Source organism: Podarcis muralis, chromosome 5, assembly GCF_964188315.1.
Source record: "Podarcis muralis chromosome 5, rPodMur119.hap1.1, whole genome shotgun sequence".
NCBI lineage: Eukaryota > Metazoa > Chordata > Lepidosauria > Squamata > Lacertidae > Podarcis > Podarcis muralis.
In genome coordinates, this window is record NC_135659.1 from 90,876,470 (window position 1) to 90,898,016 (window position 21,547).

At 45.2% G+C, this 21,547-nt stretch overlaps 1 protein-coding gene across 8 annotated transcripts in view; it reads left to right on the forward strand.

The window, feature by feature from the left end:
• The window catches only part of CDH4 (cadherin 4), an 831,041-nt gene that overhangs the window by 726,196 nt on the left and 83,298 nt on the right, over nt 1-21,547 (forward strand). For all 8 annotated transcript variants that reach the window (XM_028735371.2, XM_077929337.1, XM_077929338.1 and 5 more), the window contains one exon: nt 20,797-20,934. In XM_028735371.2, coding sequence (XP_028591204.2) covers nt 20,797-20,934 — 138 coding nt within the window. The remainder of the gene's footprint in view (nt 1-20,796; nt 20,935-21,547) is intronic.

Sequence of the window (21,547 nt, forward strand, 5' to 3'; positions counted from 1 at the left end):
CTGGACCGGAATCTAAATCCCTTTGCATCCTACCTAAACAGAATGCCCCTGCTAGGTCAAAATGGGGTAGGCTGTGATTTGGAGCCGTTTCTAACCAGGATACAGCACTTCCAGATTCGTCTTTCCTTAATGTTGGCAGAACAGTTTTGCCCAGGGCATGGTGGGAATGTAGCATGAACCCTGATTCATCTAGGGGGGTTCTTTAAACTTGCCAACACAGTGTTTCTCAAACAGTTGGCACTGGGCTCACTCAGTATCACAACCTGCCCAGTGCCTCCTAATTTGCTTGCTCTACCCCCTAGCCATGAAACAGCTTTGGGTTAGGCAGATACCACCCCCTGCAACTCCTTGCAGGTTGAGTAAAGGTGCCTGGAAAGCGGAGAAGGTTACAATGGGAGGGAGGAGGAAAGGAAGGTCTCTATCCTCTGAGGAAAGGACCAGAGGAGGCAGAGCCCTGGGTGCCATGGCCCCGGGCACAATTTTGAGAGGAGGCACCAACAGGCCCCCCTGCATCAAGCTCCTTCATCTGATCCTGGCTCCACACCAGAAGGAGCTGCGCCTTGGCTGTGGCGCTTGTGCCTGGTGCAGCTTTGCCCCCCCCCCCCCCGGGGTCAGGTCATTCCAGTGAGCACTCAGGGCTGATTTCCTTCAGAATGGAGAGGTTTGATCTTCTTGGATCGGCTCTGGATCCATTCCAGTCCGGCTTCCGCGCTGGTCATGGGACCGAGACGGCTCTGGTCGCCCTAACAGATGATCTCCGCAGACAGCTGGATCGAGGCGGGTCGGGGCTGCTGATTCTTCTAGACCTGTCAGCAGCCTTCGACATGGTCGATCACAAACTTCTGGACCACCGCCTTGCCGACGTGGGGATCCAGGGCACAGTCCTTCAATGGCTGCACTCGTTTCTCTCTGGTCGGGGACAGAGGGTGACGCTTGGGGGGGAATTGTCATCGCGCCACTCCTTGGTGTGTGGAGTGCCGCAGGGTGCGATTCTCTCCCCGGTGCTTTTCAACATCTTTATGCGCCCCCTCGCCCAGCTTGTTCGGAGTTTTGGGCTGGGTTGCCATCAGTATGCCGATGACACCCAACTCTATCTGTTGATGGATGGCCATCCTGACTCGGCCCCAGACACACTGACCAGATGTTTGGAAGCTGTGGCTGGATGGTTACGTGGGAGCCGGTTGAAGCTAAATCCTTCGAAGACAGAGGTCCTGTGGCTGGGACAGGGCGATATGGGATGGGGGGGCAACTCCCATCTCTTGCAGGGGCGCAATTAGTGCCAGCATCGTCCGTTAAGAGTTTGGGTGTAATCTTCGACACCTCCCTTTCCATGGAGGCGCAGATTGCAGCTATAACAAAGGTGGCATTTTTCCATCTCCGCCAAGCTAAGCAGTTGGCTCCTTACCTCTCTCGCCCTGACCTAGCCACTGTGATCCACGCGACGGTCACCTCCAGACTGGATTATTGTAACTCGCTCTACGTGGGGCTGCCCTTGAGACTGACCCAGAAACTCCAGCGGGTGCAGAATGCTGCAGCGAGACTCCTTACGGGGTCTTCGCTGCGAGATCACATTCACCCGGTGCTATACCAGCTGCACTGGCTCCCGGTGGAGTACAGGATCAGGTTTAAGGTGCTGGTTTTAACCTTTAAAGCCCTATACGGCCTAGGACCCTCGTACCTACGGGACCGCCTCTCCTGGTATGCCCCACAGAGGAACTTACGATCTTCAAATAAAAACATCTTGAAGGTCCCAGGCCACAGAGAAGTTAGGCTGGCCTCAACTAGAGCCAGGGCTTTTTCGGCTGTGGCTCCGATCTAGTGGAACACTCTGTCACAAGAGACCAGGGCCCTGCAGGACTTGACATCTTTCTGCAGGGCCTGCAAGACAGAGCTGTTCCACCAGGCCTTTGGCCAGGGCACAGCCTGACTCCCTCCCTCGGCAATCTTCGCGGAGCTCTGGCCCAATGGTTGCCAGTGGCTTGATTTAATTAATTTTAGAATGAATGATTTTAGAATGTTGTTTATGCTGTACTTTTGTACTGTTTTATTGTTGTTAGCCGCCCTGAGCCTGGCTTCGGCTGGGGAGGGCGGGATATAAATAAAATTTATCATTATTATTATTATTATTATTATTATTATTATTATTATTATTGCAGTCCATGGGACTCTCAAGAGTCTCCTCCAGCACCATAATTCAAAAGCATCAATTCTTCGGCGATCAGCCTTCTTTATGGTCCAGCTCTCACTTCCATACATCACTACTGGGAAAACCATAGCTTTAACTATACGGACCATTGTTGGCAGGGTGATGTCTCTGCTTTTTAAAGGTGTTGTCTTAAAATACAAGAATATGGGAAGTGGCATTTATATTGAGCTAGACCATTGGTCCATCTTACTCAGTACTGACCACTCTGACTGGCAGCAGCTCTCCATGGTTCCATATATGAATCTTTTCTCAGCCCTACCTGGAGATGCCAGGGGTTGAACCCGGGACCTTCTGCCTGCAAAGCAGGACTCCTAGCACTGAGCTATGGCCCCTTTCATTGAGGAAGCAAAAGGTCCACTGGTCTCTGTACCATTCTTTCTCCAAGAAGCAATTACAAGGTTGACACATAGTGGGCATTTTCCTGCCCTCCAGCATCCCTGCATTGCAAGGAAAGTGCATATCATTTGAAGTGAAGCTGTCAAGCTTGAGGTTGCAATGGGTGAGTAAGTTCACCAATATTTTTTTTAGTGAAAGATGACTCCCTCCCACCTTGTTGCAACACGCACCCAAGATATATGTTGGACTTTGCAGCCCATATTGCAAGCACTCATTGACCTACATTTATCTTTTTCATCTCGATGTATGAACCAAATCTGCCCTGACCTGCATAGGCGGCCAAGTGGAAGCCAAAATTGCAGTCTGGAAAAAAAAGCTCCAGCAACTAAAAGCAGGAAAGCAAATAGCTTTCTTGGGTCTAAAGATGTTCAGGATTCATATTTTTAAAACCAAAACAAAAAGTTTCAGAATGAATTAATATGTTTGCCATGCCATGCATATTAAAATGATTCTGGCAGGATGTGACAGCAAAAGGCTGAAATTTGGGGGCTGGTTTTATTTTTGTTTTGCACGTTATCAAGCAGCAACGGACATAGCTAGGATTTCACACAAACACCTGAGAGTGCTCCCTTTAGGGAATCAAAGTGATGCTACACATCAGCTGGAGATAGAGCTTATTTGCGCTGGAGCAGTGTAGAAAAGGACCTTTTCTTACAGTCTTCTCCATTCATCTTTGTCTCCTGATTAGTTTTTTTCCCCCCTCTGACAGCTGCGACCATTATGACAACTAAATAAACAAACTTCAGACAGCAGGAAGTCAGCCCTGACATCTTCACCAGAGGGCATCTCCTGGCAACTGTTGGTTTCGTTAGGATGATGTTACCTTGAAGAGATGCTCACCTTTACCCAAAAGCTCCCCTCGGATGATAGGAAAGAGTTATTTGCTTCCTTGAACATTGCCGAGGTCTCTTGCACGCTTCCTTGTCAACCCACCTTTGTAGGGGGGCTGTCTCATGTTTAAATAGTGTGATGATGATAGAGATCTGTTGCCATGCCAGTCCACCAGAATAAAGTCCTATTCAGATGACACATGCAGGGCAAGGAAGGAGAGTACTGAGCTATGTGCATGGGTTTAGTTGAACATGAGCATGAGCTCCTTGGGGGAGAAGGACAGGATATAGATTAGCTGCAAAAGTGTAGCAAGGGTGGGACTGGGGGGGCTGTAATATTGAGCACTGTTTTCTTGGGGCGGGTCACATTCCTCATGCTGGAGGGCAGCTTGAGAAGGATATAGCAGGCATGTACCCTGCCAGCACTGCGCCACTTCTGCAAGTTTCTCAAAGCAGGTAAAAGGTAAAGGACCCCTGGACGGTTAAGTCCAGTCAAAGATGACGATGGTGTTGCAGCGCTCATCTCGCTTTCAGGCCAAGGGAGCCGGCATTTGTCCACAAACAGCCTTCCAGGTCATGGCTAAACCACTTCTGGTGCAACAGAACACCGTGAGCACACGGAAACGCTGTTTACCTCAGTGGCGTAGCGTGGGGGGTGCAGGGGGGGCCGGCCGCACCGGGCGCAACATCTGGGGTTAGGGCAAATCCACAGGTTAGGGGGCGCAAATCCACGGGTTAGGGGGCGCAAATTACTTGCCTTGCCCCGGGTGCTGACAACCCACGCTACGCCACTGGTTTACCTTCCTGCTAGAGCGGTACCTATTCATCTACTTGCACTTTGACGTGCTTTCGAACTGCTAGGTTGGCAGGAGCAGGGACAGAGCAACAAGAGCTCACCCGTCATGCAGATTCGAACCGCCGACCTTCCGACTGGCAAGCCCAAGAGGCTCAGTGACTTAGGCTACAGCGCCACCGCTCACAGGGGCGCTGTGAGTGCACCCTTCAAAGCAGTTGGCTGGCCCAGGCTCCCCACTTCGTGGCCAGGCAGGTGGCCCAGTGCAGCCCTGCTTGGCTTCTGTGAGGGGCTCTGGCAGTGCACCCCATGTATGCGCACGCACCCGGACAACAGCAAGAAATGCTCAGCCACTGACTGGCTACTATTCCTAATGGCTATGTTCTGCCTTGAGGGTTAGAGGCACAATACTTCTGAATAGCAGTTGCTGGAAACCACAGGAAGGCAGAGTCCTCTTGTGCTCAAATCCTGATTGCAAGCTTCCCAGAGGCACCTGGCTGGCCTGATCCAGCAGGCTCTTCTTGTGTTCTTAGATCATTCATTTCTGCTTATCACTCATACAGGTTTAGGGGGGCTTACTTTCTCTAGCCAGAATCAGGGAAGGCTGCCATTTTCTTTTTATGGAGGCCATGCCTTCTGGAAGAATAAAATGGCAGCCTCTAGAAGACAGCTGCCGGAATCAGTTCCTCTATGCCCCACCTTGCCAAAAAAGAGGAGGAGAGGGTGAAATGAATGCTGAATTAACGAATCAATAGCAAAACAAATGAAGTCTGATAATGAAAATGAATGGAAGTACAACATGAAAAACATTTTCCTGTGCACCCTTGGAGTTGGCATAGTATTAATTCAAAGTCTTAGCATTGCACGGAGTTATTTATCAGAATTCTGGGAAGCCGGGGAGCTGCATAAAAAGGGACAAATATTTTGGTCATTTCTGATACAATTTTTGAATTGTTTTTAATTGCAAGCGCATTGAACATATTGATTGGTACGGGACTTCAATTCAGATTCGTATGCTATAGAAGAGAGTGTTTACTCAGTGCATCTGCAGGTGCAGAAACTGGCATATGGCTCTGAATGCGGAGCTCCAAGAATTAGAACTTTTGTGCTAAAAATGAGCATGCGGCTCTTTATGGCTCTGGAACTGACTTGAATGCAAATTCCGGAGTCATCTTAACAGTTTGTGCTCCCTGAAAGGAAAAACAGGGAAAAGCGATAGCCTCTGCTCATCTTTTCTCAAGGAGGCACATTCCTGTGGGGATGTAACTAGGTATCATTTCATGCCCTGCCTAAAAATGGATCACATGCAACACTGTTTCCCTTCCGCTGCAGTTTTACCTTGTCCAAATACTACCTTAAAAGATATTGGGCTTGGGCTGCCTTGGTCAATGCCTAACAGTACCAAATTACAAGCAAGGAGATTCCAACTAAACATTAGGAAGAACATTTGTTGTTGTTGTTTAGTCGTTTAGTCGTGTCCCACTCTTCGTGACCCCATGGACCAGAGCACGCCAGGCACTCCTGTCTTCCACTGCCTCCTGCAGTTTGGTGAAACTCATGCTGGTAGCTTCGAGAACACTGTCCAACCATCTCGTCCTCTGTCGTCCCCTTCTCCTTGTGCCCTCCATCTTTCCCAACATTAGGGCCTTTTCCAGGGAGCCTTCTCATGAGGTGGCCAAAGTATTGGAGCCTCAGCTTCAGGATCTGTCCTTCCAGTGAGCACTCGGGGCTGATTTCCTTCAGAATGGAGAGGTTTGATCTTCTTGCAGTCCATGGGACTTTCAGGAGTCTCCTCCAGCACCATAATTCAAAAGCATCAATTCTTTGCCGATCAGCCTTCTTTATGGTCCAGCTCTCACTTCCATACATCACTACTGGGAAAACCATAGCTTTAACTATACGGACCTTTGTTGGCAAGGTGATGTCTCTGCTTTTTAAAGATGTTGTCTAGGTTTGTCAGGAAGAACATTAGGAAGCTTAAAAATGGAGGTTGGGTGGCAATGTCACAAGATTCTTCAGCTGTGATTCCTGCGTTGCAGCAGGCAGACTAGATTACCCTTAGGGGTCCCTTCCAGCTCTGCAGTTCTGTGATTCCGTACCCCTGACGCCAAATCAGTTGCACCCCATTGTGGAATTTTGAGTTGCTACGGTAGGCACAAGTTGCTTTCTGTAACACTGAATAGGTCTAAACTGGCTGGATTCAAAGGGTCATATCCAGGGCTGCGCTCCGGCACATCTCAAGTGGGAAGCACCTGACCAACCTCAGGAAAGCCCTGCTGCACTTCCACCTCACAAGGAGACCCTCCCCGGAGCCTGGACCAGACATCATCTACACAGGCTCCGGAGAGCGTCTCCTTGCAAGTGGGCTTTGCTAGGGCTCTTCTGCATCCCTGCTAACAGCTGACACATGGGAAAGTTGTTCTGTCCTTCCAGCCAGAGAGGCAGGGCAGCTTCCTAGATCCACCGAGCTGAGGCATAGGGAAGAAACCTCCCAGCCCTTAACTGAGAAAGCCCCCCCTCCACTCGCTGCAGCACTTCTCCTTCTAGAAGAAAAAAAACTGGTTGTATCCAATGTAGCGCCAAGTAACCCATTCTGTTGGTAGAAGGATTTATAGTTGTGCAATGCAACACACCTGCTCTCCTCCCCATGCAGTCCCTAAATATGTTCTGGGGTTTCTCACCCCCCCCAAAAAAAAAAACACACTTCTCCATAGCAGATTTGGGGAGGGCATGGATGCACTGGGGGGGAGGGAGGAAAGAGGGGAAAGTTCCCTTGCGCAAGCATAAATCCTTATGCTAGTGGCGCTGAGCGCATTGGATGGTGCCCTATGCTTTTGCCATTAAGAGGGCTGCATAATTTTATATTATTTGTGATAAATATGCCACGGTATATTAAGGAATTTATCCGTCTTGAGGAGCCTGCTGTCTCCGTTGAGGTTAATATACTGTGCAAAAGTGTTTGTCGCTCCGCCCGCATGAAGGATCAGGGCCACTTTTTAAAAGGACTGCAAAAACAAAAAACCCCTCTGCATTCCTCTTTACTCTTATAATATTGAATCAGTTCAGCCTTTTCCCCCACCCCCTTTGCACTTACCCATTTTTCCTTGAGCATTTGTGTGCTTGCCAAGTTTTGGATTTAAGAAGGGGGGGGGGGACCCACAATTTTTTGTAGTCAAGCTGCAGACTCCCAGAAAATAGATATCGCTGACATGCAAACTTAACGATAGATGCGCAATTTAGAAAACCAGGCCTTGTGTCAACTTTGAAGAATGAGGTGAATTTAAAGGCACTATTTAGGTGCGAGCAAATTCTTTGGATTTTAACAGCATCGGTTTTTCATACTCAGGTCCAGCACTTTGTTCCCTCCCCACCTTCTTCTTATTCTCCCGACTCCTGCTGGCACGTAATAAACGGAAAGGATTCAGGAAACAAAAGATATGGCCTCTATCCCCACTCTTTGCATCTCCTAATCAAGAGCAAGTATCTGATAAGACAGGGCACACTTTCTGTTGCTAACCTTAGATATGGCAAAGTTCCATGTTTTAGTGAAGGTTATTTTAAAAAATGAAGAAAATGGAAACAAATGCGAAGGGGCTCAAGAAGATCTATTATCAGCTTGTTCAGCTGACTTTCCAAAACATTTGGGGCATCTATCTATCTATCTATCGTTCATCAATCTATCTATTTACTTGTAGGTCTGGTTAACAAACACGATGCGTTCACAGAAAATCATATAGCAAGCATGCAGATAGCAGAAGCTATGTGTATTTATTTACTGGTCAGGGGAAGCAATCAGTAGCCCCATTTCAGGGGTGGCTCATATTTTTCAGCCCCAAAACTGGATCACCTTATATTCTCCAGGGGCTGCAGTGGTGGGTAAATGTAGGAAGTAAATTTGATTTAATTGGCATTTAAAGACGGACTTACTGAATGTGCATTTTCTGAAACAATGTTCAAACTGAAACACAACGGTTCTTCGAAATTCACACTTACCTCCATTTTATTTGGGGTTTTGGGGTTTTTTACAAATTTTCCAGGGTGATTAATCACCTGGGATTATCGCCTGATGATTGCCATGACAATCCCTGGTGGTTGGGGACAGTAGGAGGGGAAAGAAGGTTTATCCTCATGAGTAAATGCTCACTAGTCCACCAGTGAACTCTCTGAACTTCAGTGATACGTTTTTAATACGGCTTACACTAAATGGCATGAGACCAGGATATCTAAACATGACTAAACATATGATTCTGCCAGTCCACAAAGATCAGGCGGAGAAGTCCTGCTGTGTTAGAAGGATGGTTGGGTGAAAGAAAAAAAGGGGGGCTTCTCTTTTGCAACACCCAGCATGCTGAGCTCCCAACCTTGGGATATCAATCTTCCCCCTTATTCACTAGCCCTCCACTGGCCTTTGGGAAACCAAAATGAATTGTTTCATCTGGCCTCCGCACCGGTCTGTGATTGACAGCTGTCGAGTGGAAGGGGCAATTCCTATTCACACTGCAGTTCCTTTCACACTGCAGTACCTACTAGATGCAGCCTGAGGGAGGGGAAACGGCAGTTTTAAACAATGAGAGAGTAGAGCATGAAGGAAGTTGGGAAAGGTTCTGTTGTAACCAGGTCCCCCATTCAGTGTGCCTCCCCTTTTGCTCCCATGCCGTGACCACTGCTGCAGTGCAAACTGCCTCCTCTTTCCGTCCCCCTACGCTGCCCTGACTTCATGCAAATTCAGGATTGTGATGCAGCAGCGTCAATCTTCCAATGGGGGTGTGGCCTGATGATAATCAAGTGCAAATATAGTATAGAGCAGGCATGGCCAAACTCGGCCCTCCAGCTGTTTTGGGACTACAATTCCCATCATCCCCGACCACCAGTCCTGTTAGCTAGGGATGATGGGAGTTGTAGTCCAAAAACAGCTGGCGGGCCAAGTTTGGCCATGCCTGGAAAAGAGCGATAGCCATCCACAGCCTTCGGCCTGACCCTGAACATATGTATGTTATTTTTACACAGAAATAACTAATATATTTTGAAGTGTCTGAAGGAGGCCTTGCTTTGCCGCTGCACATTCTTCAGAATTTAATGGCAAACACTGTGTGTTGCACAGCCAAGAAGATGTGAAACAGCAACTACGCCATAAAAAATAATAATTAATTGATTCCTTGTGAAACCGGAACTGGTATTTAAACGTCACTGTTCAGCAGATCACAATTTCAGTGCTAAATGCTAGGCTGCAAAAAAAAGAAAAAGAAAAAGAAACGAAACCCAAAACATTACAAACAAATCTTTAATCTACCTTTTTTAAAATGATCACGGAATTGTGTTAAAAGATTATTTAAGAGTTAGACTTTATGGCATCTAGGCGAAGATAAGTACCTAAGATAGATCTAAATGTTGCATATTGAACGGCTGTCCTTTTTCAAAGTGCCACACCAGAAATCGTAAATCGTAAATCAGGTGGATTACGTGGAATTCTCACCCCCCTGTCGCCTTGATGCCAATCCCTGGCACAGCTGATAGAGAAGGAGGAAAGGGGATCATCACCTCTGATATTGTACGAATGCATTTAAGTATTTGTTGGTTTTCTTCTCACGAGACTGCTGTTTTAAATCAGTCAGATAAAATTTAGGCATGAAGGGTGATAGGAACCTTTAATATAAATGCCACCAACATATAACACCTTGTTTGGGGGATTTGCACTGTCTACCTGTCGTCTGCTGGGTTAAGCTCAAGGTTTTGTCACTAACATGTAATGTTAGATCCAGTTCAGTACAAGGTAACTTGAGAGACTGCACTATCCCTTATACACCCAGTTAAATCGCTCTACTCTGCAGAGTATTTTCTCTTTAAAGACTGCTCCAGAGAAATGTGGAGTAGAGCTTTTGGCCGCCCCTGTTCTGTGGAAAAGCATCCCTGTTGAAATATGACAGGCACCCACTAACTGCGCCTTCTGAAAACAACTGAAGACATTTTTGTTTTGCCTAGCTTGTCCACCTGGTCTTGGTCTTAGATGTTTACTTTGATTTTAAAGAGGGAACACCCTATCTTCAGTTGTTTTTATGCTGTTTTTAAAACTATTTTTAGCTGATTTGTGGTACGTTTGTAAATTGCATTTTAAAAAGGTGATTTTTTTTAACCAATATCATTATTGTTATGAGGTCGTATTCAACTAAGTTCTGCTCTGAGAAGGGCCATTGAAATTAACAAACCTAAATTAGTAATGTCTATTCATTTCAGTGGGTCTACTCTGAGTAGGGCTAGCATTGGCTGCAACTCTTTGGGAGGGATTCAAGTAATGAGTCCTGTTATGTATTCAGTGGTCTGTGTTTGTCTGAGCTTGAGCTACAGATTCTGAGCCCATGTTCTGATTCGATACATGACATCCAATCACAGAACATTTCAGGATTTAGGCCTCTGAGTTATGATTCGCAGCTTGGAAGTTTAGACAGCCAATCACGTTGGGAGTGGGAGTGGCCCAGGTCTTTAGAAATATATATAAGCAGTTGCTTTGCCCCGTTGCCCAGTTCTGTTAATTTAATAAAGGTTCTTGCTGTTGTCACTGTGTCTTGCCTTGTGGGAACCCACGTACCCTTCAAGTCCTTTCACCAGAAGCTAAGCACAAGGACTCTCACTTGCACAAAATGGGGATTAACCCCCTCCTTCTGTGCCCCCCAAAATCAGTTCTGGGGAGATCGGAAGAATCCCTGGAACAGAATGTGGGAGAGGGTGTAATTGTTCCATCTGGCAAGCCTTTTGTTTGCTTTAAAATGCTTTTAATCCATATTTTTCTCTCTATAAGATGCACCCGACCATAAGACGCACCTAGTTTTAGAGGAGAACAAGAAAAAAAATGTTCTCTCCCTCTCTGCTCAGCGCCTCTCCAGCAAAGTGGGAGGAGAAATGGAAGGGGCTCCGTTTCTCCTCCAGCTTTGCTGAAGGGAGGCTTCAGGCAGCTATGGAGCGTCTTATGGAGCGAATGCAGGCTGCGCTGAAGCCAGGAGAGCAAGAGGGATCGGTGCGCACCGATCCCTCTTGCTCTCCTGGCTTCAGCGAAAGCTGCGCAGCCTGCATTCGCTCCATAAGACGCACACAGATTTCCCCTTACTTTTTAGGAGGGGGGAAGTGCGTCTTATAGAGCGAAAAATACAGTATATCCTTCAAAAGATATTGGTGGCTTTGAAGTCTCTTAAATATACAAATGAAATTAAAGAACAGAGTGTGTTTGGGAGCCCAGGTGAACTGCCCAAATTGCAGCCAAAGGTCTAAAATGACTTGGGCTGACTCTGAGGCCTCTACACCAGGGCCATATTCCCTTCCAGGGACTACATGCCCATTGTGGACTGGGTTGGCATAGCAACAGATTCACAGATGGCCACATTCCACCCAGGCAAAACTCAGTGATTTCTATATAAACCATGCACCCTACATACATCTCTCCATCCATCAGGGAGGCAAGAGTTATTATCACAGTTGAAAAACACATTCCAGGCAGGCAAAACATGCGAGCAGAGTTTGAAGAAGGGCTGGTGAAGGTGTGGCTTACTGAAGGGGCGTGGCCAAAGGAGAAACTCGGGGCCTGAGAGAGGGGAATGGAGGACTTCATTTTGCCCCCAGGCCTGAGATTTTCCTCCTGCAGTCTGTGCTGTAGTATAGTGGTTCCCAACCTTTTCTTTAAAATAAAATAAAAATTCTCAATATATATACAAAAAATGAAAATAAAATAAACAAACAAATACTGATTAAAAAAAGAAAAAATAAATATACCCCCTATACTACAAACATAGACTCTACATACCACCGTGACTTCCTTCCACCACAACTCGACTTCCTTTGGTTCGACTTTAAATATTGTCATTGCATTCTTTGGATAATTCACCTCTTATACGCCTTTCTAATTATTTTTCTCACTTATACTTTACATACTTAATCCATGTATATCAACATATTCTTTTCAGAGCAGTGTTTTCCCATATATTCCTCAAAACATTGCCATTCTAATCTTAATTTTTGATTTGTCTGAAGCCCTATGGCTGCTATAAACCTTGCTCCCAACCTTTTCAATATGGCGTCCCACCAACCCAAATTTGCTTGGTGTTGTGGTCCACTGATTTATCATCACATGAATTTTAGACCATAGGTCTTCGGCAGAAGTCAGTTTTGTACACGTTTAACTGAAATGTTGCCAATTTTATAACCATGGCTTGAGGCACCCGAGCAAAAATGTACGTAACACCCCTATTAATGTGAAATTTGTTGTACTTACAAAGTTATTCACAGTTTTGTTTATGGGAATGTAAGAACGCCAACTACATGATTGCTGGATACCCGGAAGGGAGCTGCAATAGTCACTTAAAACAACTCCCTTGTGGTGAACATTCACCACATGTGCCACCAGCCAGCAGAGACTGGTTCCCAAGTGTTAAAACATAAGTCTTAAGACTTTCTGATGTTCCACTACAAGTTGTAAGAGGTTTGGATACACGTTGTAAGTGGTATTCATCATATTTGTTAAGGATTAAAAGCAATTGTTTGGGGTTTACTTCAAAAGCCCCACCACCAACTTGCAGGGGCCTCACCAACTATGTGTGGGTCATGACCCACAGGTTGGGAAATGCTACTATAGCATACCCATAATAACACCTGGCTTTGGAGGCAGGGCATGAAGCAAACTGAGAGTACAGTGGACGCTCGGGTTGCAAACATGATCCGTGCAGGAGGCACGTTCGCAACCCGCAGAGTTCACAACCCTCAACCCGTTCGTCTGCACACGCATGGGTTGTGATTTGGCGCTTCTGCACATACGCAGAGTGTGATTTAGCGCTTCTGCACATGCGCTGAAACCCAGAAGTAACTCATTCCGGTTCTTCCGGGTTCAGCGCGGTGCACAACCAGAAATCACACGACCTGAAGCATCTGTAACCCGAGGTATGACTGTACAAGTCCTATAGAGCCTTCAAAGAACAAGTCACCTCTTAATGTGCTGATCCTTAAGCACCTGAGTTATACCTGAGTATTTGCAAACTCTGGGCCTCAGACATTGGCCCTTTCTTTGTCTGTCAAGCAGCCTTAATAACTATATGATATCCCCAAAAATTCAATGGCGGGAGGGTGGAGATTTTCCCAGAGAAATGCTGTGACAAATTGTAAAGACACATTGAAATGGTAATTTTCTGAATGGCTCAATAAAATCAGCTTAACACACAAGCATGAAAAAGTTAGTGTTCAGGGAGGGGGGAAGCTTCGTTCAAATTTCTCACATATTGGGGCATGCCTCACTGGTGATTTAATTAGAGATAACTGAAGAGGCTTATCTGAAATTGCTATGCCTTATGAATCCGGGCTCTAGACATTCAAATGAAATAGCATTTGATGGCTAATATTTTACAGATCACCTCTTATTTTTCATCACTTCTCAAAATAATTGGGGTATTCTCTGCTTTTCAGGGGTATCTTTAATTTCCTGAATGCACAGACTAGGTGTTCTTTTTTGTTTTTATCCTTCTATGCTTTCACCCATTACTTCCTATTTAGGATAAAATGTCACTGCACTTCCAACTACAGTGATATCCATTAGGCAGCTGAATTTGTTAAGCCAAAGATCTCAGTAGCAACATTGATGAGATCTACTGAGATAGGTATCATCAACTAACTGGCAGCCTGTAGGCCACTTTCTGAGTGTGCTGGTTGGCCTTTCAGAAGGAAGGAGGAAATCACACCCCCTCCTCTTATCCTCATCTTCAGGCTGGGATGGGAATTAGGTAAAGGTAAAGGGACCCCTGACCATTAGATCCAGTTGTGACCGACTCTGGGGTTGTGGCGCTCATCTCGCTTTATTGGCCGAGGGAGCCGGCGTACAGCTTCCGGGTCATGCGGCGAACCAGAGCAGCACACAGAAATGCTGTTTACCTTCCCGCCAGAGTGGTACCTATTTATCTACTTGCACTTTGACGTGCTTTCGAACTGCTAGGTTGGCAGGAGCAGGGACCGAGTAACGGGAGCTCACCCCGTCACAGGGATTCGAACCACCGACCTTCTGATCGGCAAGCCCTAGGCTCTGTGGTTTAGACCACAGCACCACAAAAGGTCGTTTGGCTGTGGCGAAGGGGTTGGGGGACATGGAGAAGCTGCTGCTGCAAGGAGAATTCCCCTCTAATCCCAACAAATACAATCTTCTCAAAGTGGCTTCCCAGAAAAACTGAAGTTCATTACACCAATGGTGCATGGAGCAGCTATCATGCCAATCCTTGCTCCTTTGTGTTCACACTGATCTCAGTCTTAGCTTTATTCATCTCTTTCGCATTTCCTATAACGGGGAACTGTCCTCACAATGAGAGTTTGCACATACAGTCGTACCTTGGTTCTCAAATGTAATCTGTTCCGGAAGTCCAAAAATGTTTGAAAACTAAGGTGTGGCTTCTGGTTGACTGCAGGAGCTTCCTGCACTCAGGTGGAAGCTGTGTTGGACATTCAGCTTCCAAAAAACGTTCGAAAACCGGGACACTTCTGGGTTTTTGGCGTTCGAGAGACAAAACGTACAAGTACCAAGGCATTCAAGAACCAAGGTATGACTGTATCTGCAATTTTGGATGGGACAGAGGTGCAAAAAACAGAATTCTGAAGGCAATGGTGCATTCACCCACCCCCTTCTCTTTTTTGTCACATTCAACATGTTTGAGTCTTTACCTTGTTGAAGGGAACTGAAGATTGCAGGCTATTGTTCCAGGTCATAGCAACTCCTTCGTCATCCTCCACTCTCCTTATGTTAGTGAAAAAGCACTGGAACACTGTTGGATCCAGTCCATTTGTCCTTGCATATTACATCAACTCTGGGCCATAAGATGACTCTTTCTCCAAAGCGAGCTCCATATAGCTCAGTAGAAGGGGAAATAATGTGCAGGGGAAAGGTCCTAGGTTCAATCCTGTCATCACCAGATAGCATCGGGAAAGACTTTTGCTTAAAAACCTGGCTAGCTGCTGTCAGACAATGGTAGGTAATGTTATTCCAGATGAAACCAGTGGTCTAGTTTGGTAAGGTGACCTTTCCAGTCCTGAATGTGTTCCATCATGGATATCACCTGTAGCTCAATTTTATAAAGTTGTGTTTAGCTGGTTTACACTCTATCTTCTACCCCTTCCCACTGCTTAGACTAGGCCCTCCAGATGTTTTGGGTACTACAACTCCCATCATCCCTGACCACTGGTCCTGTTATCTGGAGGGCCAAGTTTGCCTATGCCTGGCTTAGATGTCTTGCAAGACTGTAGGTGTCTATGGAATGATTGTACCTCATTGATAGCACTTCTGTCATGCATGTAGAGACAGGTTCAATCCTCAGCATCTCTGGGTATGGCTGGGAATGCCCCATCTAAAACCTTGAAGAGTTTCTGCCAGTCTCAGTAGACAGTATTGGGCTAGATGGGCCACTGACAGCTTTCTATGTTCCTAAGAGACATTGGTTCTTATGCTGTTATTGAGATATGCAGGGACCTTTCCTAGCTAGCAATGCACAGGGGTACTTTGGTTCTCAAACGCCTTGGTACTCGAACAACTTGAAACCCAAACACTGCAAACCTGGAAGTAAGTGTCCCTTACTTTTTTCAGAACCAAACGTGCTCTGTTTTGAGTGTTATGCTTCTGTTTTGAGGGCCACGCTTCTGATTTGAGTGCCACACTTTCGTTTTGAATGTTACACTGAGGTCTGTCTGTTTTTGCTATTTATTTTGAGTTTTTGTTTTTGCAGCTTTTTTCTTTGTTTTTGTGACTGTGTGGAACCCAGTTCAGCTACTGATTGATTGATTGATTGATTGTGTGACTGCAGTACATTGTTTATTGCTTTCATTTTATGGATCAATGGTCTCATTAGATAGTAAAATTCATGTTCAATTGCTGTTTTAGGGGTTGTTTTTAAAAGTCTGGAATGAATTAATCCATTTTGCATTACTTTCTATGGGAAAGCGTGCCTTGGTTTTGGAACGCTTTCGTTTTGGAACGGACTTCCAGAACGGATTAATTTTGAGAACCAAGGTACCACAGTATAAATATAGCATTATTAGTATTCAAAAAAATCAGAGCTTTCATAAGTGACCTGGATTTGGGTGGAGGGGCTGGGAGGACAAGAATGGCAAGATAGTGAAGTTTTTGAAATAAAAATAAACTTTTTTAAAATGAAACTTTTCAGATTTCTTATCATGGGTCAGCGGTTGGATGCCTTTTCTCCTGTAATGTTCTTTGAATAACAGACAAGCCAAAAGAGCAAAAGTCAGGGGATGGGTGGGTTGCAGAACAGAAGGCAACGTTACTGGAACAACCACCTTCAAACAGCTTCACCCAGCAAGGCCTTCTGCAATGCAATGCAATGCAATGGGGCTTCGCCGGAGCAAGCACTTAGAAGCCTTGCTATCAAAAAGTCTTTTTCTCAGACTTGCGTGACCTTCTCTTGCAGTTCAGCTTTCAGGTTCAGATGAAAGTTTGCATAACTGCATCATGGGTTCCCGAATTACTTTTGACACAGAAACCATGCTGTCTTTGCGGTGCCCTAGCTGGAGGCAAGACAGTGAGACAAGAGCGGCAAACGGCTCTGACAGTCCCAGGTTGTTCCGACTGATAAATCTGCAAGTGACGACCTCTGAGCCCAGACACTGCTTTGTAGGGGTCATGCTGAAAACAAGGTAGAAGAGAGCGCCGCAAAGTTTAAATGGGAGGAAGGAGCTGCGCAGGAAAGCAGAGAGATGCCGTGATTCTTTGATGGATGGGAGGGCAGGGAGGAGAAATTATTTTCCCCTCCCACTTCACTTCTGTTGTAGACAGAAGTTTTGTCCAGGTTAAGTTCTGGGGTTCATACCTAAACCCAAAATCTTGTATACTCAAAACCTATTGGGTTAAATGGCAAGCAGGCTTGCCAGTGCCATTTTTCCTGGAATCCTTGTTGTTGCTGTTGTTTAGTCGTTTAGTCATGTCCGATTCTTCATGACCCCATGGATCAGAGCACGCCAGGCACTCCTGTCTTCCACTGTCTCCCACAGTTTGCTCAAACTCATGTTGGTAGCTTCGAGAACACTGTCCAACCATCTCGTCCTCTGTTGTCCCCTTCTCCTTGTGCCCTCCATCTTTCCCAACATCAGGGTCTTTCCCAGGGAGTCTTCTCTTCTCATGAGGTAGCCAAACTATTGGAGCTTCAGCTTCAGGATCTGTCCTTCCAGTGAGCACTCAGGGCTGATTTCCTTCAGAATGGATAGGTTTGATTTTCTTGCAGTCCATGGGACTCTCAAGAGTCTCCTCCAGCACCATAATTCAAAAGCATCAATTCTTCGGCGATCAGAATCCTACCCCCTTCTAAATTTTTAATATGTTTTTTTGCAACACACGTAAAGCTGAATGTGCACAAGTTAAATGCATGTAAGTTGTGGGCCTGCTGTACCGAGTAGGAATTGGAGAGGGATTTGATTCAGTCCACCTTTAAAGGAAAATCTATCAAATTTGTATTTTCCGAAACAATACATAAAGCAAAACGCAGCCGTCTTTCAAAATTCACACTTATCTGAATATTGTGATTCATATATTAAGGGAATGTGCTGCACTGAAAGAAGCAGTGCTGCAACCACTGCTAAAGAAACTGGTTCTGGACCTTTTGGGTGGGACCTTTTGCCAATACCTGCTTTTGGGGAGAAGGTGGTGGACACAGCTGCAAATATTCTTGGAGGATGCAGATTATAGTGGTACCTCGGGTTAAGTAATTAATTCGTTCCGGAGGTCCATTCTTAACCTGAAACTGTTCTTAACCTGAAGCACCGCTTTAGCTAATGGGGTCTCCTGCTGCCGCTGTGCCGCTGGAGCCTGATTTCTGTTCTTATCCTGAAGCAAAGTTCTTAACCTGAAGCACTATTTCTGGGTTAGCAGAGTGTGTAACCTGACGTGTATGTAACCTGAAGCATATGTAACCCGAGGTACCACTGTACTTAGATCCATTCCAATTTGGGTCCAGGCCCGGCCACGAAATTGAGTTGACCTTGGTCACCCTGATGGATGACCTTTCCTTTGTCACTTGTACAATTTGTATACAGTGAGATTACACGAGCACCCCTCCCACTCAGCTCTCTTAGTCTTAATTCCCCTCGTTTACTGACGCACACCCACCAAACCCGAAAGTCAGTTGCCCTGTTGTTATCTTTTCATTCAGCAGTCCATGGATAGAAGCTGTTCTTTACCCTGTTGGTGTGACTAATCATGCTTCTATATCTTTTGCCCGAGGGCATGAGATCAAGAAAGTGCCGGACAGGGTGTGACTCATCCCTGAGAATTTTCCTCACTCTCCTGCGGCAATGTTCTTCCACCATTTCATCCAGTGGATTCACAGGACAGCCCATAATATCTTGTGCTGTATTCACCACCCTCTGTAGGCACTTCCTATCACTTGATGTCAAACCAGCGTACCACACCGCGATGCAGTATGAAAGGATACTTTTGATTGTGGACGGGTAGAAGGAGATCATCAAATGTTGATTGACATTGTTCTTTCACAATACTCTGAGGAGATGGAGTCTCTGTTGGGCTTTCTTAACCACCTGGGTTGTATTTATTTTCCAAGTAAGGTCTTCACTGAGATAAACTCCTAGGAATTTAAAGGAAGAGACTCTCTCCACACAGCCCTCCCCAATGTACAATGGGGCTAGTTCCCCTCTCTTCCTCCGAAACTCCAACACTATCTCCTTTGTATTGCTGATATTATTTTTATATTTTTGAGCTCCCATTGGTATTTGATGCTATCTACCATGGGATCCTCCTGAACTGGCTCTGGGGAATGGGAATTGGGGGCCCTGTATTACATTGGTTCCAATCCCACCTCCAGGACTGAGTCCAAAGAGTAGCATTGGGAGAGTGGCTTTCAGGAGACGATCTTTCTCCAGCGTCTTGTGTCCAGACATTTCTAGGAGGCTGCTTTCAGCTTTGTGGGTCTGACCAGCTTCAAAAATAAAACTTGCTTTTGTTCATTCCTAATCATCTGTGGCTGATGATCCCAGTCAATAGCAGATGGGACATCCTGGCTCTCTGAGGAAATTCAATTTTCAGCGATTCCTAGTAAAGGAGACACTTTGAAATGATAAGGCCAATAAGTCATTTGTTGCGTCAAGATTCCCTTCCCTTTCTAAAGCTCCACATCAATATTAGCAGCTCATTTAATGGATTTTCATCTGCCTAAGTGAACTCACTGAGCTGGTGTTGCAGGTATTTATAGTTGTTTGCCTGATAATTGCTCTGATAATTCTCCCTTTTTATTTTGGCTTCCATAAGGGGAAAGCAGAACCTCTTATACCTCCAGGGAAAACAATACCACAACAAAAAGTCTCTGTTCACCCTTCCCCTCACCCTATCACATTTTATAGCTAGTGTTTTCCAGGAGATTTTAGGTCTGTGTCCATGGATGTAACCCCTTTTCAGGACCAGTCCAAGCAGAAGTTGACTGGGAACTGGCAAGGAGGCAGCATTCTCACCTGCACCAGGCTATTTTAGTGGCACACAAAACTCTGGTCTCTAGCAGAGTGGAATGATCAGGCGGCTGAGGAGGAGCCAACATAAATTCAATTTCCTCCACCTGCCTAATGATAGGGCTGCCCGTTTTTATCCTCAAAACAGTCCCGTGAGGCAAGGTTTTTATCAATATGAAATTGCTGCTGGTTTTTTAACATATCAAAGTTTTTTCTATATTTTATGTTTAATTGTTACATCTGCTTTGCATATATGAAATTGCGTAATTGTTTCTATTGCTAATGTTTTTACCGAGAAATCGCTTTGAGATGTTTTGTGGGAAGCAATTTGGAGATGGAATCAGATGAGTAAATAAATGAATGAATGCAGGCATGCATGCATGCATATGCAAGGGTAAAGCATAAACAAAAAAATGCAAATGAAAATAACATAAAAATTCATTATTTTGGGGGGAAATCGCTTTGCCAAAAAAAAGGGTGCATTAAGCAAAATGGTGTGCAAAAACAAGTGTATTAAGAGAAATTTGCACTAAAATGCCAATGAATTTTCATGAGGGGTTTGGGTTTTTTAACAAAATGCAAACTGGTGTGGAAATGTGGAGAATTGAAATTAAGACAAGGGGTGGGGGGACTGAATTTGACAGATTAACTCATCCCTAAATGTTATTTGGAAGTAGCCATAGGCACGATGATCAAGATAGTTGAACTAGCTCTCCCTCACACAATTCTAACCATGTGAGGAAACTGAACACCCAAATAGGACTTACAGGATTCATGTAAACACGGCTTGCAAGTTTTATTCACCTCACATACAACTTACTATTTTCAGAAAAGTTTCCATTAGAACCAGCTAGATATTAATGCATCATTTATTGTGAGGAGAGACAGAGAGAGAGAAAGAATGAGGCTTTTTTTGCTGTCACTTGTGTTTACAGGGGAGACAAAAGTTTGTCCTAAGAAAACATTTTGCAGCGGAGATAGATCTCAACAGGGTGATATTTTTCTTTTTTCTTTTTAAAAAATGAAGTTGCAGAAAAGTATGGAGAGACAGGAAAAACATTTCACATTCTTGTCCCCTTTGTTGTTTCCCCTTCCAGAAAGTTCAGCAGTACACAGTCATCGTTCAGGCCACAGATATGGAAGGAAATCTTAACTACGGTCTCTCGAACACGGCGACGGCAATCATTATGGTGACAGATGTGAATGACAACCCACCCGAATTCACTGCCAGCACCGTAAGTATCAATACATCAGCGCAATGATGTATGGACACACAACGTGTTTGTAATTCATGGACATTTGATACGGCTCGTCTCCGTTTGCCGGTTTGGCAGATAGAAAGAACTTGATAGATAACTGTGTAACAAAGACTTTCAGCAAATAAAAATTGGGGGGGTTGGGGGAGAAAGAGAGAGAGGGAGATGTGAGAAATGATTCATGAAGAAGCTCCGCTATCTGGCTACCAGTTTGCTCTGAAGTGGAATACTGAGAAAATGAAAAGATTGTGGAAATATATATTCTCTCCATGTCATGAGATGTTCACATCCTTCTCCTCCTCCTCCTCCATTATATTCTTCTTCCTCTCCTTCCTCTTCTTCTTCCTCTTATGTTCACTATTCTGGTCACTTAGGCACCACCAACAAATAGTGGAGACACATTGCCGAAAAAGAAGACAAAAGAAGCCACATATTTGCATTAAAATGGCATGTTGTTATTATTATTATTTAAATTTATATCCCACCCTTCCTCCTAAAGGAGTCCAGGGTGGCAAACAAACAATTGATAGAACAATAAAAATGTCTAAGAACAATGGGCGGTATTCAGTTAGCTTTCCCTCAGAGTCGACCC